The 27877-nt window shown below is 43.9% G+C and overlaps 1 protein-coding gene across 1 annotated transcript in view; it reads left to right on the forward strand.

Annotated features, from left to right (window-relative positions):
• SNX6 (sorting nexin 6) overlaps positions 1–27641 on the forward strand; it is a 43944-nt gene extending 16303 nt beyond the window's left edge. Inside the window, exons 3-14 of the mRNA XM_040333754.1 lie at positions 689–793; positions 3464–3574; positions 8163–8284; positions 10854–10977; positions 12971–13066; positions 15035–15140; positions 19499–19574; positions 22750–22789; positions 24137–24223; positions 24318–24477; positions 26147–26232; positions 26964–27641. Coding sequence (XP_040189688.1) covers positions 689–793; positions 3464–3574; positions 8163–8284; positions 10854–10977; positions 12971–13066; positions 15035–15140; positions 19499–19574; positions 22750–22789; positions 24137–24223; positions 24318–24477; positions 26147–26232; positions 26964–27017 — 1167 coding nt within the window. The 3' untranslated portion in view covers positions 27018–27641. The remainder of the gene's footprint in view (positions 1–688; positions 794–3463; positions 3575–8162; positions 8285–10853; positions 10978–12970; positions 13067–15034; positions 15141–19498; positions 19575–22749; positions 22790–24136; positions 24224–24317; positions 24478–26146; positions 26233–26963) is intronic.
• The last annotated feature ends 236 nt before the right edge of the window (positions 27642–27877 follow it).

Consider the following 27877-nt stretch of genomic DNA (forward strand, 5'->3'; position numbering starts at 1 on the left):
AATTACACCGCAAAGCCTCATTGGTTTCGGCGTGAACGTAACTTACGCAAAGCCCTATTCGCGAACGACTTGCGCAAACTATGCAAAATTCGACGCTGGCCCGACGTCCATACTTAACATTGGCTACGCCTTACGCATCGGTAACTTTACGCTGTAAAAAGCCTTACGTAAACGACGTACGTACGTTTCTGAATCGGTGTATCTACCTAATTTGCATATTAGACGCGGAAGTCTTGGGAAGCGCCCCTAGCGGTCAGCGTAAATATTGCACTCTAAGATACCACGGCATAGGAGACTTGCGCCGCTCGTATCTAGGCAACATTGAGGCGTATCTGATTCTATGAATCGGACGCCGAGATGCGACGGCCTGCATTCGGAGTTACGACGCCGTATCTGGAGATACGCCGACGTAACTCCTTTCTGAATGCGGGCCAAGGTTTCCAGCAGATACTAGCACTAGGCTTGGCAGGCTCTGCAGTAACTTAGCGGATTCTCGCTGCTTCACTCCCCCTCATGTATTTCTATGATTATTTGAGGATAATTTTAGTGCTGTATGTCTTTTATAAATAAACACTGCCTGATAAGCTATATCCTGTAACTGACCTTAGGTTATTTTATTAAAAGTATCTCTCCAGACTTTAATATCTTTTTTTCTGTTGTGTTTGTTTTTTGTTTTGTTTTTTTTTAGCCGCGAGCAATTAGCGTAGATCTGCAGCCTGATGCAACTCTACAGGTTGATATATCTGATGCCCTGAGTGAGCGAGACAAAGTGAAATTTACTGTGCATACAAAGGTGAGTCCTCTCTCTGCTAAATTTATTTACTGAATGTGCAAGAGTTATCAAGCGACATGTCATCAATTGGTCCATGGATGGGTTTTTACACCCAGTTGACTTTGGGAATTGTCAGAAGAGCATATCGCAACATGAAAAACCTTTGTGACCAATCGGCAATCAGGTTTTCTTTAAATCACCGTATTTGCCGGCGTATAAGACGACCCCCTAATTTTCCAGCTAAAGGGTTGGTTTTGGGATTTACTCCTCTTATAAGACGACCCCCTTCCAACTAGTCTGTCTAGAAGCTGAGGGGTAGCCGGAACAACCGCTGACAAGAACAGGCTTTATTCAGCTTTTTTTTTTTTAAATCTCACTGTGCCCATTGCGTGGCTCGCGTCACTGTGCCCATTGCGTGGCTCGCGTCACTGTGCCCATTGCGTGGCTCACCTCACTGTGCCCATTGCGTGGCTCACCTCACTGTGCCCATTGCGTGGCTCACCTCACTGTGCCCATTGCGTGGCTCACCTCACTGTGCCCATTGCGTGGCTCACCTCACTGTGCCCATTGCGTGGCTCACCTTGCCGATCTCCATACCTTATCCCTGACATGCAGAGTCAGACTGCGGGCGTCCATTGTTCAAAAGCCGCGCCTCCTCCTCATCCTGTTCTGTGATAGGCAGAACACTCAGGTTCCCAGGGCCTGTGTTCAGTGTTCCACCTATCACGGACGTCCTCGGCCTCAGACGAGAGGATGTTCGTGATAGGTGGAACAATGAACACAGGCTCTGCTGGGAAACTGAGTGTTTTGCCTATCACGGAACAGGACGAGGAGGAGGATGGTGTCAGTGTGTTTTTTTTTTATTTCAATTGTGTATTATTTTTTGCAATAATTTTTTTTATTACCTATTGCAATTTTAGTTTTCTAGCCCTGTTGGGGGGCTTTGGTGAGATATCAGGGGTCTTAACAGACCTCTGACATACCCCCCTTTGAGACCGAGAAAGGGACTAAGGACACAGATTCCCCAGTCCCTTTCTCAGCTGCACTAAAAATGAATGGACCAGAGACAGAGGCTCGTCTCCATTCATAAACTGAAGCATCATAAACACAGTTTATGTTACAATGTTTCAGTTATATGAATGGACAGAGTCGGTGATCACTGACTCTGTTTATTCAGAAAAGGTAGGAGCCGGGTTTAGCGGCTCCTACCTCCGCTCTCCATCCTGACAGAGGGGGTGGAGGGACATGGAGGGTAACACCAAGCGAACAGCAGCACAGAGGGGGGACACGGAGCACGGAGGGGGAGAGCAGTATAACGGAGGAGGACAGCAGCAGCACGGAGGTCGGACACGGAGGGGGAGAGCAGAATAACGGAGGAGGACAGTAGCAGCGCGGAGGGGGAGAGCAGAATAACGGAGGACAGCAGCAGCGCGGAGGGGGAGAGCAGAATAACGGAGGAGGACAGCAGCAGCACGGAGGTCGGACACGGAGGGGGAGAGCAGAATAAAAGAGGACAGCAGCAGCGCGGAGGGGGAGAGAAGAATAACGGAGGACGGCAGCAGCACAAAGCACGGAGGGGGAGAGCAGAATAATGGAGGAGGACAGCAGCAGCGCGGAGGGGGAGAGCAGAATAACGGAGGACAGCAGCAGCACAAAGCACGGAGGGGGAGAGCAGAATAATGGAGGAGGACAGCAGCAGCACGGAGGTCGGACACGGAGGGGGAGAGCAGAATAACAGAGGAGGACAGCAGCAGCGCGGAGGGGGAGAGAAGAATAACGGAGGACAGCAGCAGCGCGGAGGGGGAGAGCAGAATAACGGAGGAGGACAGCAGCAGCGCGGAGGGGGAGAGAAGAATAACGGAGGACAGCAGCAGCACGAAGCGCGGAGGGGGAGAGCAGCACGGATGGGGGAACTGGAGGAGGATATAGGGACAGTCAGCGGGAGTTACAAGCACCGATCACTGCTGTATAAATTTCACTAAAACAACTGAAGGGGGGGGGGGGTACCGGGAGAAGCTGTCAGGCTTATTAAAATCTATACAGGGAGATCGGTGCTTGTAACTCCCCCCGCCGCACCGATCATCCCTGACTGCCCAGGTATTGGGTGAAGCATCAGAGCATTTTACCCAAGTACAAGTACTCTGGGAAATGCTTGGTATCGGTTCCCATACTGGTATCGGGACAACCCTAGTTGGCATTGTGGACTATATGTTTAACGGGCCACCTTTCTAGAGGACGTACCGAGAAGATTATACCCAATCTCTATATCTTATTAATAGTTACAATCAGGGCTCTTTGATTCCTACTGTATTATAGTGTATTGTAGTTGTACTGCCTACCCTCAAGTTGTAAAGTGCTGTGTAAACTGTCGGCGCTATATAAATCCTGTATTATAATAATAATAATCTGGATTGGGGGCATGCATGTAATTGGCGCAATACATGTATTTGGTGCCATGTTTTTAGTACCTGACAATGTCTGTCTGTAATAAAGAATATAGGAAAGAGGGCCTAGTGCTTGCCGTCACATCTACCACTGTTTGGTGTACAGAACCTGCCAGACCCTCAATTCTTAAGAGTTTTTTGTAAACAAGAAGTAGTGTATTCTCTGCCAGTTGCAGTGAACATAAAAGAAATGAGGCGTGCATTTTCTATGATCGTTATGTAATTTCTTAATTTTTTTCCCCTTCAGAGTTCATTACCAAACTTCAAGCAGAACGAGTTCTCTGTGGTGAGACAGCATGAAGAGTTCATATGGCTGCATGATTCCTTTGTGGAAAATGAGGAATATGCAGGATATATTGTAAGTGTGATAATATCGCCTGCCCTTCTACTTCATTTATTGTGCTTTGTGAGCTCTCATAACATGCTTTGTGTTTTAGCTTTGCTGTGAATAGTTCTTTTATTTTTAAATACGGTACTTATCTGGGGATTGCATATTTCTAATTTAATATATTTTTTGAGTTCCCATGAACAAGAAGTAAGCTGCCAGGGCCATCTGTGCTGAAAAATTTAGCTAATAACACCTTGTTTAATTACAGTGGAGCGAGGCAAAAATAACAGTTTAATTTGGAAAAGCTGATTGTATGCATTTATCAGCCAGGCAAAGAACGTGTACTGGACAGGCAGATAACGGAGGGGGAATTATGTAGACATACAACTGTGTCTTGGCTGTATATTTTCAATAACAAATTCCTCTTATTTTTATGTGTCTGTATTCATCAGATGGAAAGCATAGAGAAAAACTGTTTTTTATTTCCAATGTAGAAGATGGTGTAGATCAGCGGCCCCCCAATCGTTTTGGCATGTGGCAGCCAATTTTCCCATGGCCCTGGGGAGGGGGGATTCTGGGAAAGGTTTTTTTTGGGCGTGTTGGCTGGTATGGATGGGTTAGGGGATAAGATATACAGAGTTTGTCCTCAGTCCCCGCCCCCCCTTTTTATATTAGGCTCCTCCGATCTCCTTCACAGCACAGCCCCATTTTACATTAGTGCCCCTTTACAGTGTAGTCCCCTTTAAATCACAGTGCCCCTTTACATTAATGTAACAGGGACTTTTTTTGTTAAAGGGGAGTTCCACCCACAATTTCACTTTTTAAATATAAATACCCCTGTAATACACAAGCTTAATGTAGTCTAGTAAAGTTAGTCTGTAAACTAAGGTCCGTTTTGTTAGGTTGTTAGATCATTTAGTTTGTTTATATATCTAGAAATAGACCGTGGCCATCTTAAGGTGTGGGCATCATGAAGCTAGACTGTATGACTTCCTGGATTTCAGCCTTGCAGATCTCGCACATGCTCAGTGCTGCACAAGCGATGTAATAGGTTTCAGTCACGTTTCCATAGCAACGGGAGTGTCAGACGAAGTTGCCGCCCCTTCTCTATGCAAATAGGCTATTTGCAAGGACTACTGGGATACATGATGCCTATCCCAGAAACCCTTGCGAATAGCCTTGTGACTTAATAGCCTAGACTAATAAGGAGGAGGAAGTAATGAAGGACTACAAAATAAAGGTATTTACAAGCAACAAAATAAATAAAAATTGTCCATTCTGAACACTATGAGATTAGGGCATGCAGCACAAACATAAAAAAATGGGTGGAACTCCACTTTAAGGAGTCTGCACTGTATAGGGGGGCACTGTGACATAGAGAGGGTTGCACTGTAATGCGGATTTTCTGCCTCCCCTACAAAGGAGGTCCTACCTTTTAGCCTCTCTCAGCTCCCTTGCCCGCTCCGACGATGCCATCCTATCAGCAGGGCAGAGGGCGGGTGGAACTCTCCATTCCGATCTGCAGCTCCTCCAACCCCCTGCCCTACTGATAGGATGACATTGTCGGCCAGGCGGGTGGAGGAGCCGGGAGAGGACATGCAGGCATGGTCGCACAACAGGAGGTGTGCAACAAACGTGGTCTGTGATAGCACTGTGCAGACCGCCGTCGCCGATCATCTCCTGCTGTGCGGTGCGATCATCAACTGGCCGCGGATCGTTGCTGGTTCATGGCCCGAGGTTTGGGGACCCCTGCTGTAGATGACATATTTTAACTAATATTAGCAGAAAGTGGAAGGAAAGTTCATTCTTGTCAGTAAGACTCCAGTTGTGGTTTTACTAGTGTATGACTACGAAAGAGAATCTATCACTTTGCATGTTTAGGACAAAGGGGCGGAGTTTGAACACCCAGATAAGGGCTTGTTGCAGGAGAACCTGCAACTTTTCTCTAAATGGGCAAAGATAGTCTCTTGAAGGATATTATCAAGTGCAACACGGCTTTTTCCATCCTCCAGGTTGCTTTTTGAAAACTATATATTTAATATTTTGATTGTATTCAGTGGAAAACGCTTTACAATATTGATTTACAGTATTCTGGTCCCCAGTGAATTATCTAATTAGTCCTGGCCTAAAAATTCAAATACATTGGGCCTAGGGTACTGGTACTGCCATAATCACAATATATAGATGTAGCAAACTTCAAAAGGCACCAGCCAATCAACAGAGCTAAAAGTGTGTCTCCTCACTTACAATGATGTGCCTGCCTTGGAACCAGCATGCAGCCAGTTTTCACTGAAGGTAGGCATAGTTTTACCAAATGTTGAGCAAAATAAAAATATGTGCGCAGTTCTTACCAGCTGTCAATCCTTATAGGTGGCAATGGGGGCCAAGTCTAAACCCTTTTCTATTTTCCTTTAACTGCTTGCTGCCCAGTCCAATGCTGACATTTCTCACTTATAGTTTAAAAGCCTAGGGCCAGATTCACAAAAGGGATACGACGGCGTATCTGCTGATACGCCGTCATATCCCTGTTTCTATCTATGCGGCTGATTCATAGAATCAGTTACGCATAGATATCCCTAAGATCCGACAGGTGTAATAGTTTTACACTGTCGGATCTTAGGATGCAGTACCGCGGCCGCCGCTGGGGGGAGTTTGCGTCGTAAACCAGCGTCTGGTATGCAAATTAGCAGTTACGGCGATCCACAAAACTTTTTCCCGTCGTTACGTCGCCGCAAGTGTTAGTTTGCCGTCGCAAAGATAGGGCACCTTTTACAAAGTGGAAAATTACTCCACCATGTAAAAGTATACCCGTCTTTCCCGCGTCGCTTTTAAATTTTTAAAAAAAAAAAATTCCCGGCGCAAGTCTTTCTTTCACGTCGCGATTCACAAAACGTCGGCGCGTTGTAATTTTGCGCAAAGCACGTCGGGAAATTTGCATCGGGAGCATGCGCAGTACGTCCGGCGCGGGAGCGCGCCTAATTTAAATGTTACCCGCCTCATTTGAATTGGCCCGCCTTGCGCCGGACGGATTTAGGATACACCGCCGCAAATTTCCAGGTAAGTGCTTTGTGGATCGGGCACTTAGACAGAAAATTTGCGGCGGTGTAACCTAAATCGGTTACGTTATGCTGCGCCCGGGCTACGTGAATCTGGCCCATAGTTTTTTTTTTTTTTTTTAATTGCTAGAAAATTACTTTGAACCCCCAAACATTATATATTTGAAAGCAAAGGCCCTGTAGAATAGAATGGCAGTTGCTGCAATCTTTTTATTTTGCAGCCCTTTTATCAAATGTAAATTTTCAGGGGAAAAATACACTTACATGCATTTTAGTAAACACAAACGCACTACAATAACCAATATTTTGGTAAAATATATGATGTTGCACCGAATAATAGATACCAAACATGTAGAGATTTAAAAATGTTCACGCCTATCAAATGGCTAGAGTACCTAAAAACATCCATAGGTGAAGCCTTTACAGGTTACCAATTTAGAGGTAAACGCAAGCTCTAGCTTACAGCAATCAATTGATCTAATAAAAAACAAACCTTTAGTGTTCCTTTTAAGAGCACTGGGCAAAAGGGAAATTCAGTCCTCCTATTATCCTGATGACCAGGGTCTATGTGAATAAAAATGATGGGAAAATCCAACATCTCAGAACAGAAATAGAGGGGAGACACTTGTTACTGTGACGGCAAAGATATCCTCTCACTTCCTGTTGAGTCTTCAGGGCAGAACGTTTAAAGGAATTCTCAGTATCCTTAAACACTAATCGCAAACCACTCGCAGCTGATTTTTTTTTTTTTTTCCTTTGATTTGTCTTTTATTGTATAATCAGTATTTATTGTATAACAACCAATGACAAGACATGTCCAACAAATCATATGGCACAGGACTATTGACCACGCAGGGTCATAAATGATTATTGAATAGTGATCATGTCGAGCAAGGACACTCATAACAAGGAACAACACTACAAAAAGAAGCAAAATAGCAAAAGAACACAAAGGGAAAGGGAGGGGGGGGGCCTGAGGTGGGCTACCTCCAAAAGGAGGAGAAAGACCTGTAGGGGGTAAGCCCCCATGGTCCGCGACGGGGGGGGCAACAGCCTCCATCTAGCCGCTCCGCACCCCAACGCGCACCAGGGCCACCTAAGCGTGGTGACACGCACCCCTCGGAAACATGGGGTCCGTCCCGCGGGTCTTAGAGCCATGTGAGTTGACAGCCCTCAACCATATGTAAACGTGGAGAAAAAAAAGGGGGGGGGGAAAGGGACATTGAACTCGTAGGAAAGAACGAAAAGTAGAGAGAAAGGGAAGGTAAAGCAGGAGGATAGAGAGGGTCACAGGAGCCAGGTTACCTGCAAGTTGGAAAAGAGCATCTTCCAAGTGCACACCACGCCAAGACTTCACTCGCAGCTGACCTTGCCTTACTTTGTCCAAAATGGGAAAAACTTTTTTTTGTCTTTTTAGGTCTACTACTTTAAATACACTTGAAAACAACATCCTGTCCGCAGAAACTTGGCTGACCTATCCCTCCTACAACCTATTTGGTGTGCTGTCCCATAAGGGAAAAAACATGCATTTACAAATCTGAATTGCTTTCTTATGAATGTAGATTCCTCCTGCACCACCCAGACCAGATTTTGATGCCTCCAGAGAGAAACTGCAAAAACTTGGAGAAGGGGAGGGTTCGATGACAAAGGAGGAGTTTACCAAAATGAAACAAGAGCTTGAAGCGTGAGTTTGCATTTATTAAGTTATTGGTGAACTGAAGTACTCAACACTGTTGTGAGACATGAGTTGCTTAAAGTGCAGAGGGTTTTTTATCTTAATGCATTCTATTGTCAGCCCCTTAAACTTACCTGAGCCCCCTCTCGATCCTGTGATGTTGCACAAGAGACTCGGCTGCCGAGGACTCTCCCTCGGCAGTGGCAAAGACAGCAGCGAAATCCCATTGGCTCCCGCTGCTGCCAATCAGTCAGTGAGCCAATGAGAGTGGAGGGTGGGGCCGGGCCGCGGCTCTGTGTCTGAGAGGACACATGGAGCTGAGGCTCTGCTTGGGTATTCCATAGCAAGCTGCTTGCACTCAACAGGAAGGAGGAGCCAGGAGCACCTGAGGGGAGGGACCTGAGAAGGAGGATCTGGGCTGCTATGTGCAAAACCCAACTGCACAGAGCAGGCAAGTATATCATGTTTGTTCTGTTTAACAAAAAAACTGAGACTTTGATATCACTTTAAAAAAGTACAGCCAAAACTCATTTGGCTCTACTTCTCATGTGGATCACAGGAGTGCAGTTCGTTCTGCACTCCTGTGACCCATTTTCAGCAGAGAGCCAGCTGAAGCCCACTGTCGGCTGATATCACAGAGCTGGTTCAGTCAGGAAAGATCATTGCCATATGGTTGGGATCCGCCCACATGGCTCGACCAGCACGCAGCTCAGCCTCTCATTAAAGTCCTGCCCCTCCACAGCCCAGCGCTCCAGTGAGTGCTGGAGGGACAGAGCAGACAGCGGTGACTGATGGGAACTGCACTATCGGTGGTATTTGATCCCTCAGTTCTCAGCCTTTAAACCAGTGGGGGACAGATGAATCAGACCTATTCTGCATCCACCTAGGTAAGTATGATTCTTCAAAAAAAAAAAAAAAAATTCCCATATTTCTCTCTTCATGAAATTTGAACTGGACACGTATATCTGCAGTGTTTTTTTATCTCTCTATGTCCCATAGCTCTCTCCTGAACCGTTCCTCTGTTATCAGCCTGATAACTCCTGACAAATTCTCTGACACATCAGATAAAAGCAGCCTAAAATTTCTGTCAGGGGAGGTTGCCAAAATAGATTAGCAGGGAGCTGGTCCTGTTACAAAACACCTCTGAGAGTCTCTGCCTATGTGGAAAGGAGTATGTGTGCCTTTCCTCCAATCAGCAATTTTAGCTATCTTGGCTGTATGCCCAGACATCACACTCTGTGTTAAACAGGAAGAGAAAATTTCCTAACATGATCTGAACTTTCTAAACAGTATATAAATGTGAAGACAGCAGATATACATGTAAAACCTATGTAGGGAGATTTGTTTCATCCCTGTGTATCATCTGAGGCTGTTCACTTCACTGGGTGTATGGAAGGTTTACATCCACTTTAACCACTTAAGGACCGCCTAACGCCGATATACGTTGGCAGAATAGCACGGCTGGGCACAATCACGTACCTGTACGTGATTGTTAAATGCCCAGTCGTGGGCGTGACCCGGTCCAAGCGCCACGGGACCCGATCGCCGTTGCAGTCCCGCGATCGGTCTCCGGAGCTGAAGAACGGAGAGAGCTGTGTGTAAACACACCTTCCCTGTTCTTCGTTGTGGCGCTGTCATTAATCGCCTGTTCCCTGATATAGGGAAAGGCGATCAATGACGTCACACGTCCAGCCCCGCCCCCCTACAGTTAGAATCACATGTGAGGTCACACGTTACCCCTTCAGCGCCCCCTAGTGGTTAACTCCCAAACTGCAATTGTCATTTTCACAGTAAACAATGCATTTTTGTCAAAATTGGCCGATGTGTCCACCATAATGTCGCAGTCACGAAAAAAATCAGTGATCGCCGCCATTAGTAGTATTTTTTTTTTTTTTTTAAATGCAATAAAACTATCCCCTATTTTGTAAACGCTATAAATTTTGCGCAAACCAATCGATAAATGCTTATTGCGATTATTTTTTTTAACAAAAATAGGTAGAAGAATACGTATCAGCCTAAACTGAGGGGGAAAAAAAATGTTTTTTTTTATATATTTTTGGGGAATATTTATTATAGCAAAAAGTAAAAAATATTGTTTTTTTTTTTCAAAATTGACTGTCTATTTTTGTTTATAGCGCAAAAAATAAAAACCGCAGAGGTGATCAAATAACACCAAAAGAAAGCTCTATTTGTGGGAAAAAAAGACGCCAATTTTGTTTGGGAGCCACGTTGCACGACCGCGCAATTGTCAGTTAAAGCGACGCAGTGCCGAATCGCAAAAAGAGGCTTGGTCCTTTACCTGCGTTTTGGTCCGGGTCTTAAGTGGTTAAAGGATAACTATACTTTGTAACAACCTAAGCCTACCAGCACTCTCTCACTCTCCCAATACTATCTTTACCCCCTTGTACAACGGGCAGTGCTTCTGTCCTCTTCCAAGGTCAGGGAGCTTCTCGGGTCTATGCATATGTGGCAATTCTCAATAGGCCCTAATGGAAAAGGCTCAAACAGGCTGAATAATTTGCTGTATGTCCCTCTACTTTTATAAATTCTGCTAATAACGTTCTCTTATTACTTTCAGAGAGTATCTGGCTATTTTCAAGAAAACGGTAGCAATGCATGAAGTCTTCCTCTGTCGTGTGGCAGCTCATCCAATTCTTAGAAAAGATTTAAATTTTCATGTTTTCTTGGAGTACAATCAGGATGTAAGTTGAGTATTATTTTGTCTCCTTTTAAAGGTACCTCTAGGCATCAGAGGAATGTATGGAAATTATTTAAAATATATATATGAATACTGGTTTGTAATTTGAAGAGAATTATTACAGTCCCAGTTCACTTAAGGGAATAACGCTTTATAGGGATGGATTCATGTACCGTATACGTTCATACAGCTATGAGGATTATATGTATATACAGTGTGTATATATAGAACGTGAGTATCTAAATGATTATATAGAACATAATTACATTTATTTAAGCCCTTTGCTGCCGCCGGCCCTTTAAAGTGGATGTTCCATCAAAAAAACTATTTTGCTTTAAACTGTAGCTTACGACTAAAAAAGAAAAAAAAGAACATTTTTTTTTTTTTTTTTTTACTCATCTGGAAATGCCTGTTGCTATGCGGTCCCACGAAATCTGCCTTTGAAACCACCTAGGATTCTGACATCATCTCCCTCCAATGCTCCTGGGAAATGTGTCATAATTTCCCAGGATGCAGTGCGCTGTCCAATTATCACTCCCCATCCAAGACTTCCAGGAAGTAAGTGCCTGTATGCTTTACAATGCCCACAAGCAAAATGACAACGGTGTGGACATAGTTTTATAAACTATCTTTTTTGAATATCTATGCGGATCGGCGGCGGATTGTAAAATAGTAAGTGACCGGATTTATATTATAAAAACGCATGATGAAAGGACATACATTTAAAAAATGCTAATTGTGGTTGGAACTCCACTTTAAGGGGTTTGCTATACCAGAAGGCGGGACAGGGCTTATGACCACTGCGGTTGGCTGTTACAGCGGTCACATGATTGGAAAAGTTCTGATCGCAAACGGCGATCAGGAACTTGCCAGAAGCGCGCAAGGTGCATGCTCTTGGCACAGCACTGTCTGCACTATTGCATGCAAATAGGGATGAGCTCCGGCGTGTTGGCACACTCCACGTGCAGAACCCGCCAGGAACTCGGCGCTGCGCTAATCACAGGCAGGGAGACATTTCTCGATCTCTGCAGCCACGCATCGGGACAATGTCTCGCTGTGATTAGCGCAGCGCCGTGCCAACTTCCTGGCGGGCTCAGCACGTAGAGTGTGCAAACATGCCGGAGCTCATCCCTACATGCAAATATGTGGCCGCTCTGTGCCAGGGCCCGCATATTTGTGTGCGCTCAGCGACAAGAGGTTAAGGGCAACAATGTTTTCTGTCGTTGCAAAATGCAGTAAGCTGCATAGATTTTCATGTGTGTAAATGGAGCCTGAAATATTGGGAAGGGTAGAAAAGACGTCTCAAATCTAAATACATATGATGTATTAAGGTGAACTTATTCACCTCATCTGACACTCGGTGTCTGCCACCCCATCCTGCCAATCCCTCCACTGGCCTCCAATCACCCAACAAAATTCAAAATATTCCTTACAAAGCCATTCACAACTCTGACCCCAGATACATCACTAACCTCATCTCAAGATATCCACACCATCCTCTTCTCACAAACTTGCCTCCAGAACTTCTCCAGAGCCTCTCCCATCCTCTAGAGAACCCTACCTCAACCGGTGAGGCCATCTCCTACTCTGCCTTCAGGCAATCTGTGAAAACTCATCTCTTCAGGAAAGCCTATCCTGACTTCAGCTAACAACTGAGTTTTACTTTTCTTGAACAGTCCCCCCCACAGTTACTAGTTTTTATGTCGCTTTCCCTTTAGTTTGTAAGTTCTCACAAGCAGGCCTGCTGTATAACCACACAGACATTTGTAACTGAACATGCGATCATCTGCCAAGATAGCTGCTTTATATTGCTGAGAATATGTCCTTGCTTCCGGGGACTGTCGTAGAATGAATGACTTCTTTGTCTGGATGTTTCCTTGCATGGCTGTATAAGTAAATTGCTGCCTGAGCTAATGCGAATGGAATCCCTCATTTCAATGGTTTAAATGTTGGAAGTATTATAGAAAAGCATTTTTAAACTGCCTTTTATTTTCTAGTTAAGTGTCAGAGGAAAAAACAAGAAAGAAAAATTAGAAGATTTCTTTAAAAGTGTGGTAAAGACAGCGGATGGAGTCATTGTGTCCAGCACAAAGGTAAGACGAAAAATGGCAATCCAGTTTGAAATAAGGGTGTGACACCTGTTCAAATCTCAACGACAAGTTATTACCAAATCGATAATCCAAAAGTGCCAAAGATGTACAAACAGTTCATAAGAAAGTCCAAATAAAGTCCATATAAGGTGCAGAAATTCACATAGGAACATCCACCAGGAATTTTCAAGGATCATGACTTGTGCATTGGAGACACGTAGCCTCCGCCCCGAGCCACTCCCCGATCATTTCGTTCTTCCGACTTCATCATAAGGGTAGAGACAGGGGGCCAGATTCATCAAGAGATACGACGGCGTATCTCCTGATCCGCCGTCGTATCTCTGAGATCCGACGGTCGGATCTATGCGACTGATTCATAAGAATCAGTTACGCATAGATCTCCCTTAGATCCGACAGGTGTAAGTGACTTACACCGTCGGATCTTAGGCTGCAATCTCCCGCCGGCCACTAGGTGTCACCCTGGTTTTTTACGAGTCGGATATGCAAATGAGGAGAACCGCCGATTCAGTAATGAACGCCCGCCCGTCGCTTTTTTTTCACGCCGTTTGCGTTCGGCTTTTTCCGGTGGATAGTTACCCCTGCTATAGCAGGGGTAACTGCGGCGTTTCCTATGTTTAGTATGGCCGTCGTTCCCGCGCCGAGTTTTAAATTTTAACGTCGTTTGCGTACGTCGATTCAGAATTCAGCCCGACGCAGGTTACACTCACGCTGAAACCACTGATGTCCTAGCGACGTCAGTGTGAGCAATGCACGCCGGGAAATTTAGCCGGCGGCCCATGCGCATTTAAATCGGCGCGGGGACGCGCCTGATTTAAATACTACACTCCCCCTAGCCGCGGAATTTGAATTACGCCGGGGGAGTTACGATCCACTGGTGCAAGTTTCGAGGTAAGTGCTTTGTGAATACTGCACTAGCCTCTTAAAATTGCGCCGGCGGATCGTAAATCAGATAGATTACGCGGATCTAAAGATCCGCTAATCTATCTGAATCTGGCCCACGGAGTCGCCGCTCAAGGTAGAAGATGCAAATGATGAACTTTTTCACTGGATCTGAAGCCCCAGGTGCTGGCAGTACACCAGCTGACGCGTTTCACACTATTACTTGGTGCCTAGTCATAGCTGACTAAGCACTAAGTAATAGTGTGAAACGTGTCAGCTGGTGTCCGGTTTGCTGTGGCATGTAGTTTGTGATCCTGTTTTATCAATAAAAAGCAACATTTTTCAGAGTGGGGCTGTCCAGACATTCCTCTTTATCTTGCACTTCATCATAGGGGTGGCTACATGGCGTGGCAACCGAGTGGCCACCCCATGATGAAGTCGAAAGGACTTTGTGTGCTGTAATCAAGAAAAATGTGTGTGTATATATATATGTGTATGTGTGTGTGTGTGTGTGTGTGTGTATGTATGTATGTGTGTGTGTGTGTGTGTGTGTATGTGTGTATATATATATATATATATATATATATATATATATATATATATATATATATATATATATATATATATATATATATATATATATATATATATACGTGTGCATATAATATAGGCGACATGTGTTGTCTCTGTTCATCTACCAGATCGTGTGCCATTATAAATCGTCGCTAGGAGACAGGAATTGGGAGAGTATAAAATGCCCTCTATTTCCATATCTTCTAAACATTTTTTTTTCCCTGTTAAAAGGCATAAGAAGTAGAGAGTTAAATCTCTAGTTCTAGTGTTGTGTTGGACACTGGAATTGTGTTCAATCTGGTTGTCCCATATGGAATGCCTGGAGTCCAATCTTTGGATGATCTCCTGGAGGTCCCAGTTTTTAAACGGGAGTTCCCCAATACTGTGATTTCCATGAAACTTTTGTTTGTTACTAATTTTTCTTGATCTTATGTGTACTATAATGTCAGTGTGACTAGAAATAAATTCTGGTTTCTATTAAGCTTTTTCTCTTTCCAGGATGTGGACGATTTCTTTGACCATGAGAGGACATTTCTTGTGGAATATCACAATCGAGTGAAGGATGCAAGTGCCAAGTCAGACAAAATGACAAGATCCCATAAATGTAAGCCCTGTTGTAGTGACCATGGAATATCTCATATCGGGCATGTCATGTGTTTAGGGCCCCTTTTCACACTTGTGGGACTTGGGACTGTAAAGTCACATGCCAAGTTGTACCCCATGATTTCCAATGAGCACCGTTCCTATCTGTGCAACTTCAAGTCACAGCAACTTCAGAGTAGTCCCTGCACTATTTTGGTCTGACTTTGATGCGACTTGAGGTCCATAGACCCCAAGATTACACAGGCATTTCTTCAAGTTGCTTGACTTTCAGGTCGTACAATTGTGAAAGGGGCCTTGGGATGGCCTGTTTAACACTCTTTGTTGTGGATAACGGTTTAAACTGAACAGATATCCAAAATGTTTTTATACGAGCATTGGACAGCCGTGGGCTACTTACTACCTTGCAAACAATTAGGTACCTTTGTAGCAGCCAGGTATTATCTATTTAGCGCTTCCAAAACACCCTGCCCGTTGGAATGAATTGTCAGCGCTTTAAAGGGAGCTGCGGTGGCTCAACGCGATTAGCACTGCGCTGACAAGCCATTCACCTCTGCAGCTAGGGGTTCGGATCCCAGTCTCGGCTACATGTGAATTGAGTTTGGTGGTCTCAGCCCAGCTCCCGGTGGGTGTGCTATGCGAGGTAAGCCTGCGCTTAGTATGCCCACCCCCCTCCCACAAAAACCACCACACTTGCACGCACTCGAAATTGGGTTAACATGCACGCACTTTGACCACGCGGTCTCTAAAAAGAGAGGCAAAGGACTAACGGGGCTGGTTGAGCGGGCTAGATCCTCTCACTCCCTTATAGGGAGTCCCTCTGCCCCGTTGGGCTTCAAAGCGGAGCAGGTAGGGTGGGCTATGTGGGAGGACCCCCTCACACACCCGCCATTGCCACCCGGGGCATGGAGAAAGGTGGCAGATTGCCTCTGGGGGAGGCCTGCCTACTCCCAACTCCTGCAGTCCGGCTCCTCTCTCGAGTACACCCACAAAAATACACAAAAAAAAAGTCGTAAAAAAATAAAAATTCTCAGCGCTTTAAAAGCGATGCAAAACTGGAACTTTTAACCATTTTTTTGGGGGATTAAAAGCACCCTGATAGCGGCTGAAAAGCAGCACAAAAGTGCAGATTAAACAGCGTTAAAGCACTGCTAAAACAAGCTGCGCTAACAGCACAGGCGCTGAGTGTGAAAGGGGTGTTAAAATCTAGCAGTGTTTAAGTGTTTAATCACTTGACCTCTGGAAGATTTACCCCTTTTCCTGACCAGACCATATTTTGCGATACGGCACTGCATTATTTTTACTGACATTTCCACGGTAGTGCGACGCTGTACCCAATTAAAAAATGTATGTCCCTTTTTCTTTACTTCCAGCATAGCTATAGTAGGGTTTGGTATTTAGAGAATAAAGATTAAGTTAGCTCTGCTCTTTAGGCTGAACTGTAAGTAACTGTAAGCTTCTGTGTGACTAGCACAAGAAGAAGTCCTTTCTGTTCCGAGGTCACAGCTAGCTCTTGTGAATTGTAGAGAAGGTTCCGATGTCATCGGATCATCCAGCTTCCTTCAGTTCTGCACATGCAACTTCTGTTGGGGAACAAATGGCTTTGTCCTTAAAGCGTTACTAAACCCAGGACCCTGAATTCGCTATATCTGATCTCCCACAGTACACAGAACATGGAGATACAATTATTTTAGTAAATATAAACTGCTAAATACCTTTTCTCATCGGCAGTATATAGCAGTATTATGCAGGGCTTTTTTTCAGCGGGAATGTGGGGGAACGCAGTTCCGGCACCTTCTGAACTGACTGTATGTAATGGCAAGGGATGCTGGGGTGTGCTGCAGGGTATTGATGCTCAATGCTGTGGATCTATTTTTGCAGGGGGTCTATTGTTGCTGGTGGGGGACCTATTGTTTCTAGGGGGGTCTTATGTTGCTGGGGGGCTCAGTTGTTGCTGAAAGAGATCTACTGTTGGGGGAGGGGTCTATTGTTGATGGCAGCCAGAGAGTCTATTAATGCTGGCTGTACGGAGATCTGTTGATACTGCCGTGAGTCTATTGTTGCTGGCGGGTACATTTTGTTGTGGGTGGTCCATTGTTGTTAGGGGAATCTATTGTTGCTGGCTGCAGGGGATCTATTTTACTGCTTTTCTTGATATCATTACCAAATTCCATATAAACTACTTAGCACCACAAAATGATACTTGGTTCTATATTGTCTAAAAGGGGCGGTACTGGGAGGTGGGTAGGGGCGGAGAAAAGGGGTGACTCGGAAAGGGGGAGTTCCTGCACCTATTGTCTGAGGAAAAAAAGCCCTGGTCTTGTGACTTCTATCAGTATCTGGTTAAACCTTGTGAGAGGAGCTTTTATTCTCCTTTGTGTGTCTTATGAGGCTGCATGACTCCTGACCCTCTGTCTGGACAGTGCTGATTAGCCCTATGCTGATCAACTGCACTTTCTCAAGAAAAACACCAAACTGAGCATGTGCAGCTTGCCCCCAAGGCTCTGTACTATCAGGAGATCGATTGGGGACAGTGGAAGGAGGGGAGTATCTGAGCAAACAGCTTTTTTACACAATGCACAGGATTAACCCCCTTAGGTTCCACAGTGAGTATAACCACTTAAGGACCGCCTCCTGCACATTTACGTCGGCAGAATGGCACGGCTGGGCACATGCACGTATAGGTACGTGCTGTGCTATTGTCCAGTCGCGGGCGCACGCCCGCAACCCGGTCCGAAGCTCCGTGACCGCGGGACACGCGGACACGATCGCCGCTGGAGTCCTGCGATCGGTCCCCGGAGCTGAAGAACGGGGAGAGCTGTGTGTAAACACGGCTTCCCCGTTCTTCACTGTGGCGGCTGCATCGATCGTGTGTTCCCTTTAATAGGGATACACAATCGATGACGTCACACCTACAGCCACACCCCCCTACAGTTGTAAACAGACATGAGGTCACACACAACCCCATCAGCGCCCCCTGTGGTTAACTCCCAAACTGTAACTGTCATTTTCACAGTAAACAATGCATTTTTTTCTGTGAAAATGACAATGGTCCCAAAAATGTGTCAAAATTGTCCGAAGTGTCTGCCATAATGTCGCAGTCACGAAAAAAATCCCTGATCGCCGCCATAAGTAGTAAAAAAAAAAAAAATAATAAAAATGCAATAAAACTATCCCCTATTTTGTAAACGCTATAAATTAAAATTTTGCGGAAACCAACCGATAAACGCTTATTGCAATTTTTTTTTTATTTTATTTTTTTTACCAAAAATAGGTAGAAGAATACGTATCGGCCTAAACTGAGGAAAAAAAATGTTTTTTTATATATTTTTGGGGGTTATTTTTTATAGCAAAAAGTAACAAATATTGCATTTTTTCAAAATTGTCGCTCTATTTTTGTTTATAGCGCAAAAAATAAAAACCCCAGAGGTGATCAAATACCACCAAAAGAAAGCTCTATTTGTGGGGAAAAAAAGCACGCCAATTTTGTTTGGGAGCCACGTCGCACGACCGCGCAATTGTCTGTTAAAGCAACGGAGTGCCGAATCGCAAAACCTGGCCGGGTCCTTTTAGCTCCATTTTGGTCCGGGTCTTAAGTGGATATACAGGCTGATTTTACAGTTGTGGGTTTACTAACCCTTTAAATGCAAAACTGTTCTTTTTGACCGTCACATGTGTGCACTATTATAGCTGCACTTGTTTATGGAAGAATGTTAAGGTAAAAGACGCTTGGATCTCTATAGCAGAGAAAATAGCGCTCTTCACAGTACATTGCAGTGGTTATTCCATAATATGCCTGCATTTTACGTTTTGACCATTAAAATGCAGTGTGGAGCATGTGGTGTCTTTCAGTATGTTCTCTACATAATGCTTCACAGCACACTCTGCTTTAGAAGGAGAGGCTTGTCGTGGAAAAGTTTCCTCTTCCTTGCACAGCTCCTCCCAATTCCATAAAAATCAATGGGGGTTCACTTTTATATATGTGTCCAAGGTAAAATTTACACCACAGAGTGGCTGGTGTGCATTGCAATCTCGGCACATTGCACTGTTCACTTTTATTTTTTATTAAAGAGAGATTAAAGTGGATGTAAACTTGATTCATGAAATTTGAGCTGGGCACATATATCTGCAGTGTTTTCTTATCTCTCTTAAAAGCACTAAGTCCTGTAGCTCTCTCCTGCTCCGTTCTTTCCAGTATTTATTTAAATATTTTAAAGGAATGGTATGATCTATCTGGGCCCCCCATTAAGGTTTTCACCATTGAATAGACCATGACTGTACTGGAGTGAATAACCATACAAAGACCTTACACAAGCTGATCTGATGCAGCTTTTTTATCCCCCCCCCCTCCCCTTTTTATAGGTGTTGCAGATGACTATAACAGAATAGGATCTTCAATGTATACATTGGGAACACAGGACAATACTGACATATGCAAGTAAGTGATATTTGTGTACTTGGTTTACATATGTTACTTCAAGAAAAACTAGATGAAAACAATGTGGAAATCCTAAAACAAGGTGTGGAAATCCTAAAACAAGGTGTATGACCTGTGCATTTCTTTGCACCTTTTACATTGTATGTTGGCAATTGTCTTATTTGGGGCCCTGCTTGATGGAATAGTAATGTTCTACTCCCCTTTGTATGGATTTCCTTCCACAACATTCTCTGGTAGGTTTGAGCATTGGAAGCTTCCTCATTTACATAGGTCACTGGGTGCCTTTTATTCCGTGTTACTTCTGCGGAAATTTAATATTGTAGGACTGAGCGATGAAGTAATCTGCTGGGTGGAGTGCTGCACACATGTTCATTGCAATCTTTCCCACCACACAGCATTGAAAAGCGTCTCCCCATTGCTGTTGCAAGAGCCATGAGTAATTTATGTCTGCTGAGTGCCAACAATAACTTTCCTCATCTCTAGTCTTCTGACCCTTCTCCTCCACCAGCTGTCAAGGTTTTGTGTGTACCTGAGGCCTTATGAGTCTTTATGTTGTCTTACTGCCTTGCAGTTCCAACGTGTCTTATTCTAGAGGAGACAGCCCTGCTGTACTTGCCCCAGTTCACTTTCTACTAACAGCTTTGGGGCTGTTTACACCTAGTGGTAAGAGTCCCCTGTAGCGGTGTTGAATGTAGCTGCATCCTCTATACTTTCCGCCATGATCTTTACTGCTGTCATCCAAGAATTCATGTCCCAAATCGCCCAGCTTTGGTGACTTTAGTCAATGAGGTCACAAGCGTGCTCCCATGCCTGATCGTGCAGGTTCAAAGTCTGAGTATGGTCTTCAGTAGGGTTGTCACGATACCACTTTTTTAGGACCGAGTACAAGTACCGATACTTTTTTTTTCAAGTACTCGCCGATACCGAATACCGATACTTTTTTTTAAATGTGTCCCCCCCATATATGCAGCCATGTCCCCCCCATATATGCAGCCATGTCCCCCCCATATATGCAGCCATGTCCCCCCCATATATGCAGCCATGTCCCCCCCATATATGCAGCCATGTCCCCCCCATATATGCAGCCATGTCCTCCCCATATATGCAGCCATGTCCCCCCCCCCCCATATATGCAGCCATGTCCCCCCCCCCATATATGCAGCCATGTCCCCCCCCCCATATATGCAGCCATGTCCCCCCCCCCCATATATGCAGCCATGTCCCCCCCATATATGCAGCCATGTCCCCCCCATATATGCAGCCATGTCCTCCCCATATATGCAGCCATGTCCCCCTTACCGTACATGCTGCCGCATCCCCGCTTGGTTAATACGGGCGGGGAACATTACAGCTTTCATTTGAATAGCTGTAGTCTTTCGCGCCGTGCTGCGTATAGACACTCCCCCTTGCTCGGGATTGGACAGTTCACCCGAGCAAGGGGGAGTGTCTATACGCGGCGCGGCGGGAAAGACTACAGCTATTCAAATGAATGCTGTAATGTTCCCCGCCCGTATTCACCAAGCGGGGATGCGGCGTATCGGCGCGGGGGGGGGGGGGTATTCTATTTCGGTATCGGGGGTATTTGCGGGAGTACGAATACTCCCGCAAATACTCGGAATCGGTACCGATACTAGTATTGGTATCGGGACAACCCTAGTCTTCAGTATAAGCCCAAGTTCACACTGGGCTGCGGGAATGAAGCCGTGCGAGTTCAGCTTGTCGGTCCCGATTGCAGTGTCGATTTCAGATGTCAATGTAAATCGCAGCCCGAAATCATAAAAAGTAGAACAGAAACTACCTTTTTAAATCGATGCAGCGTCGCACCGATTAGGACTGTGCCATTGCCAGTAAATGCCACTGATTTGACGTGTGATTTGACATGTCAAATCGTACCAATGTGAACCAGGGCTTAAAGTGTTTGTAAAGGTTCAAATTGTATTGATTTTTTTAAATAACAAACATATCATACTTGCCTTTACTGTGCAGCCCGTTTTGCAGAGTGGCCCTGAACGATATTTCCTGGGGTCCCACGGCGGCTGTCTCGGCTCCTCCCCGCCTCAAATAATCCTGTCTGGGAAGCGCTCTCCCAAGGGGGTTACTTTGCGGGAGCGCTCCCGAGTCCTGTATTAGGTGACCGTAGCCGCCAATTGCAGGACTCAGCCCTGCCCCCTGGAGCCCGCGTCATTGGTTTGATTGACAGCAGCGCAAGCCAATGGCTGCACTGCTATCAATCTTTGCAATGAAGAGCCAAGAAGACCGGGCAAAGGAAGAGCATGTTCGAGACGCGGGACTTCCAGGGCTCAGGTAAGTAAAACCTGGGGGGGTCACTAATCGTAAACCTTTTTTTACCTTAATGCATAGGAAGGGTGCATTAAGGTATAAAAACATGAACCTTTACAACCCCTTTTAAAGTGGAGGTTCACCCAAAAACTTAATTTTTAACATTAGATTGAGGCTCATTTTGTGAAGGGGAATCGGGTGTTTTTTTTTCAAATCAAAGCTGTACTTACCGTTTTAGAGAGCGATCTTCTCCGCTGCTTTCGGGGTATGGGCTGCGGGACTGGGCGTTCCTATTTGATTGACAGGCTTCCGACGGTCGCATACATCGCATCACGATTTTCCGAAAGTAGCCGAACGTCGGTGCGCAGGCGCCGTATAGAGCCGCACCGACGTTCGGCTGCTCGTGACGCGATGTATGCGACCGTCGGAAGCCTGTCAATCAAATAGGAACGCCCAGTCCCGAAGACCATACCCGGAAGCAGCGGAGAAGATCTATCTCTAAAACGGTAAGTACTGCTTCGATTTAAAAAAAAAACACCCGATTCCCCTTCACAAAATGAGCCTCAATCTAATGTTAAAAATTGTTTTTCGGGTGAACTCCCGCTTTAAGGACAGTTTTGTAGTATGGATGTTTCTTTATGGACAATTTATTTAAAAAGGATGTTTACAATAGTAATATTGCTACACACAACACTTCATTCATTTGTTTTAGTTTGTGATTAGTACATTACAATTTTCTAGTGCTGTATGTTGTAACACTTAATTATTTGAACTTGCATTGTGTTTTGCACAGCAGCTTAATTTTTTATTTCATTTATTTTGAAGAGTGGGTGAATCTGCTGTAGCCATGTACTGCAAAGTAACTTTTTTTATTTTTTTTCTCTTTCATGTACAGATTTTTCTTAAGGGTGTCTGAATTATTTGACAAAACTCGTGTAAGTATTATTCGTCATTACTTTGTTGGCACAGGAGGAGCTGAATGCCTTTTGTACACAGAAATTCCAAATATGGGATTTTTCTTTTAAGAGCACCTACATCTTAAACCTTAAAGTGCCAGTCCACTCAAAATGAGTACATTGGCATTTGCTAGGTAATTAGAGACCAACTTAAGAAATAGATAAAAACACAGAAACGCAAACTATTTGAAATGCTTACTTGCTGTGTTTTTCATTACATAAATGATGTATTTACTTGCATCGTGCCTCTGAACATGACAGGAATTTTAAAAGCCATATAAAATTATTGCACTAATGTCATACTAGAAAAAGCTGCCAACACCACAATATAATAGAGCATTATGTACCAATCAGAAAATAAAGAAGTGCGGCGATTTAAGGAAACGCGATGGTAATCAAATCAATATGCATAAACAGTAATGATACCTTATATTGATTATAAGTGTGCAAGAATCCAAAAAGTGCAAAAGTCCGCAAGTAAGGCCTCATGTACACTGCTGCTGATAAACGGACGTTTAGGCGCAGTTTGGGCATTTTTTTCAGCTGCCCCTGAACTCTCCTCTGTTATCTGATCAGTACATGTACACAGGTATATGCCCTCCAAGCTTTGTGTTTTATGTACACAGGGTGGTTTTATAGTAATTTCTAGGCAGTTTTTTGTAACACGTTAAAAAGGAAATACTTTTTTTAAATGAAAAGCCTTTTGTGCACCATTAACTTTTGGTAGCGTGCCTTGCAGGTGAAGCAGGACTAGAAAGTATGTAGAATTGTATTCTTTTCTTGCTCATTCCTGGAGCATGTTGAGAAAAGTCTTCTAGGTATTCTGTACCTATCGCTTTTCAGGATTTAGGAAAGTGATGTAGTTGGTGGGACCTGCAGATTTCCAGAATAAACACAGATGATCTAGAAAGGAATGGTTGGTCCCAGTGGCGTAGCGTCGGGGGTGCAAGGGGGGCCACTGCCCCGGGCGCAAAATTTAGAGGGGCGCTGTCACAAGTGTGGAGAGGAGTGAGCACCAACAACAGATGGGACATAGTAACATATGCGTGATGTCACCACTCCGTGCTTTACCAGTCATTATCAAGCACGCTCTCCTCTTCCCAGACTGGAGCTAGCTGAAAATAGGTATGCCCATGAGTCGGGGGGGGGGGGCGCAAATGACTTGCCTCGCCCCAGGCGCTGACAACCGACGCTACACCACTGGTTGGTCCTATCTTGCAGTAAGAATTGTCAGGATCAAGATGGGTCTAGTCAAAACCAGAATTGGAAATGTAGTTTATAACATGTACTATATCTTTGTAATAAAACACATTTTGTATCCTTTAGAAAATTGAAGCCCGGGTATCGGCTGATGAAGACCTGAAGCTTTCAGACCTCCTTAAATATTATTTAAGAGAATCACAAGCTGCTAAGGTAACTGTATGGTGCATCAGCACAGAAACTGCGCGTTGTGAGTGGCATCACATTGAAATGTCGGGCTGTTTTTAAGTCTGAACTTTGTTTGCAGGATCTCCTCTACAGAAGATCTCGCTCTTTGGTAGATTATGAAAATGCTAATAAAGCACTAGATAAAGCCAGGGCTAAAAACAAGGATGTGTTATCAGCGGAAACCACTCAGCAGCTTTGCTGTCAGAAGTTTGAGAAAATATCTGAATCTGCAAAACAAGGTACATAGGATTACCCTGATTTTTTTTTTGTTTTGTTTTGTTTTACAGAAATACCAAGCTTCCCCAATTTAATGATAAAATATTAGATTAGAAGAATAGGTTAAACAGTCTGTGTAATGAGAAATGTTCTAAATGAGGAGTTTATTATTTATGTAATTATTTTTGAAATGTGAAACATGGGGGCAGCTCTGTTCCTGAAGGCTTTTTGTATTTGTGCTTTAATTGTGGCAGTAAAACACTGAAGTTCACATATTTGGAATTTGTAACCCATTTATGTGCACTTGTAGATACACTTATCAAACAGATTGAACCCGGCCACTACATATAAACGGCCTGGTGGGGCGAGCTTAGATATGGAAGAACATACCCATACACCTTCCCGATCCGAGCCCCCACGGGTGCGATCCTGTGGTGGACAATGCAGATCAGAATATGTACAGTAGTAGATATGGCTCATACAGCCATTCAGAACTACTGTGATCTCTTTTCACAATGATCACATGGTACAGCGCCAAGCAGCACCTGCCTGTACCATGTGATAGCTGTAGCCTATCACAGTAGTTCTCAATGGCGGTATGTTAGCATGTCAGTGCTCAGACAATACGCTGCACACTGCATCAAATTGGTCTGCATGGCTGTCGTCCCAAAAGGAAGCCTCTTAAGACGATTCACAAGAAAGCCTGCAGTTTGCTGAACACAAGCAGACTAAGGACATGGATTACTGGAACCATGTCCTGTCGTCTGATAAGACCAAGATAAAGTTATTTGGTTTAGATTGTGTCGAGCGTGTGTGGCAGCAACCAAGAGAGGCCTACAGTCAAGCATGGTGGTGGGAGTGTCATGGTCTGGGGCTGCATGACTGCTACCGGCACTGGGGAGCTACAGTTCATTGAGGGAACAATGAATGCCAACGTGTACTGTGACATACTGAAGCAGAGCATGATCCCCTCCCTTCGGAGACTGGGCCTCAGGGCAATATTCCAACATAACGACCCCAAACATACCTCCAAGGCGACCACTACCTTGCTGAAGAAAAGGGTAAAGGTGATGGACTGGCCAAGCATGTCTCCAGACCTAAACACTATTGAGCATCTGTGGGGCATCCTCAAACGCAAGGTCTCCAACATCCACCAGCTCTGTGATGTTGTCATGGAGGAGTGGAAGAGGACTCCAGTGGCAATCTGTGAAGCTCTGGTGAACTCTATGCCCAAGGGGGTTAAGGCAGTGCTGGAAAATAATGGTGGCCACACAAAATATTGACACTTTGGACCCAATTTGGACATTTTCACTTAGGGGTGTACTCCCTTTTCTTTTGTTGCCGGCGATTTAGACATTAATTGCTGTGTGTTGAGTTATTTTGAGGAGACAGCAAATTTACACTGTTATACAAGCTGTACACTCACTACTTTACATTGTAGCAAAGTGTCATTTCTTCAGTGTTGTCACAAGAAAAGATATATTAAAATAATTACAAAAATGTGAGGGGTGTACTCACTTTTGTGAGATACTGTACATGTAACTTTTTTATTATGCTTTATGGGGAAAACATTGATGTTAATGTTACTTCAATGGTATGTTTAACAGTGCATATAAGAGAAGTTCATCGGTAGGGTTAATATACATTTTAAAATAAGCTTGCTGTCTTTTTTTTTTTTTGGGTTTGTTTCAGAACTGATGGATTTTAAAACCAGAAGAGTGGCTGCTTTCCGCAAAAATCTAGTAGAGCTGGCTGAACTGGAATTAAAGCATGCCAAGGTACACTTTACTATAAAAGTTTGTCCTTTTTTTTCTACTTGAACCTGTTAAAAAAAATAAAACGCTGTTTAATAATATAGTTACCCAATCAAACTAAAAAATAAACAAACTAAAAAACAATGCATGGTTACAAAGCTGTCATTTTACTTATTAATGAATGTGTATATATATAATATGTGTGTGTGTGTGTGTATGTATGTATGTATGTATGTATGTATGTATGTATGTATGTATGTGTGTATATGTATATAAATATATATTTCTCTTATCCATGGACGGACACAGCTCCTTAAATCTTGACAAGTGGGTTATGTTCCCTGTTTACAGGAGAGAACTAGTCCTCTTCTGTAGACAGGGAACATAACCCACTTGTCAAGAATTGAGAGGCTGTGTCCGTTCATGGACGACAAAGAAAAGGATTTTACGGCGAGTACAAAAAATCCTATTTTCTCTTGTCGTCCATGGACGGACACAGCCTCTCAATTCTTGACAAGTGGGTTATGTTCCCTGTCTACAGGAGAGGACTAGTCCTCTCCTGTAAACAGGGAACATAACCCACTTGTCAAGATTTAAGGAGCTGTCCGTCCATGGACTCCAGAGAAAAGGATTTTACGGTGAGTACAAAAAATCCTTTTATATATATATATATTATACAAAATGACAGGTTCACAGTAAACTTTTTTTGATAAATATGACGATTAATGACGGTTTGAATTTTCTTCTCTTTGAAGGGTAATTTGCAGCTGTTGCAAAGTTGCTTGGCCGTGTTAAATGGTAAACCATAAAGTACACTCCGTCCAGATTTGAAGTAACCAGACCTTCCTGTGACCTCTAGGAGCTGCCAGTTTTCGATGGACTGCTCCATTGGGCATATCTAGCTTGGCAAGGATGAACCCATACCGAAGAATTGGGCACCTTCCACCTCGGTAACAGCACTGTGCTGCGGAGCCCACACCTGACGATCCCACATGTACCTTTATTTAGTCATTGTACACTTTCTAGTACATCACAAGATCTCCGTTTTTTTTTTTTTTTTTTTTTCCCCAAAGCAGTTAAATGCTGTACTTGTTATGAACTGTACTGCATAACAATGCCAATCTTATTTACCAGTGTATGTTAATCTTCGATGATGTTCGGCATTTGTGGTTCGAATGGATTTAACATTGCCATTAGTTGTTCACATCGTATACCTTGTCCAGGTTCCATGTAATGATTTTTTTAAGCCTCTGTTTTCTTGATTTACCGAACTCTATTTTTTTTTATTAAACATTTTCTTAGATATTTCAGAACGCTCCAATTATCTTTTTAAACTTTAAGTTCCTAAAGCTAATGCATCAGTATGTTTGCCTTAACTTGTAGACTTCTCAAATATTGTAAAATAAACTGTGAATCCAATGATTTTTAATTTATACTGTCCCAGTGTTTTCTATTTAACAACTACCAGAAAAATTTGTGAACTGCGCAAAATGAAAAGCAAATACAGAAAGAAGTTTACCTTTCAAACTATCACAACTAAAATATGTGTAAAAAAAAAAAAAAAACAATCGCAGTATTACAGTATTACAAAAAAAAGGAAAACTAATAAGTGAAAAAAAAAAATAGTCAAAATATTTTAGTGATAATCAAAATCATAAATACCGTATTT

This window comes from Rana temporaria, chromosome 13 (genome assembly GCF_905171775.1).
Source record: "Rana temporaria chromosome 13, aRanTem1.1, whole genome shotgun sequence".
Taxonomy (NCBI): Eukaryota; Metazoa; Chordata; class Amphibia; order Anura; family Ranidae; genus Rana; species Rana temporaria.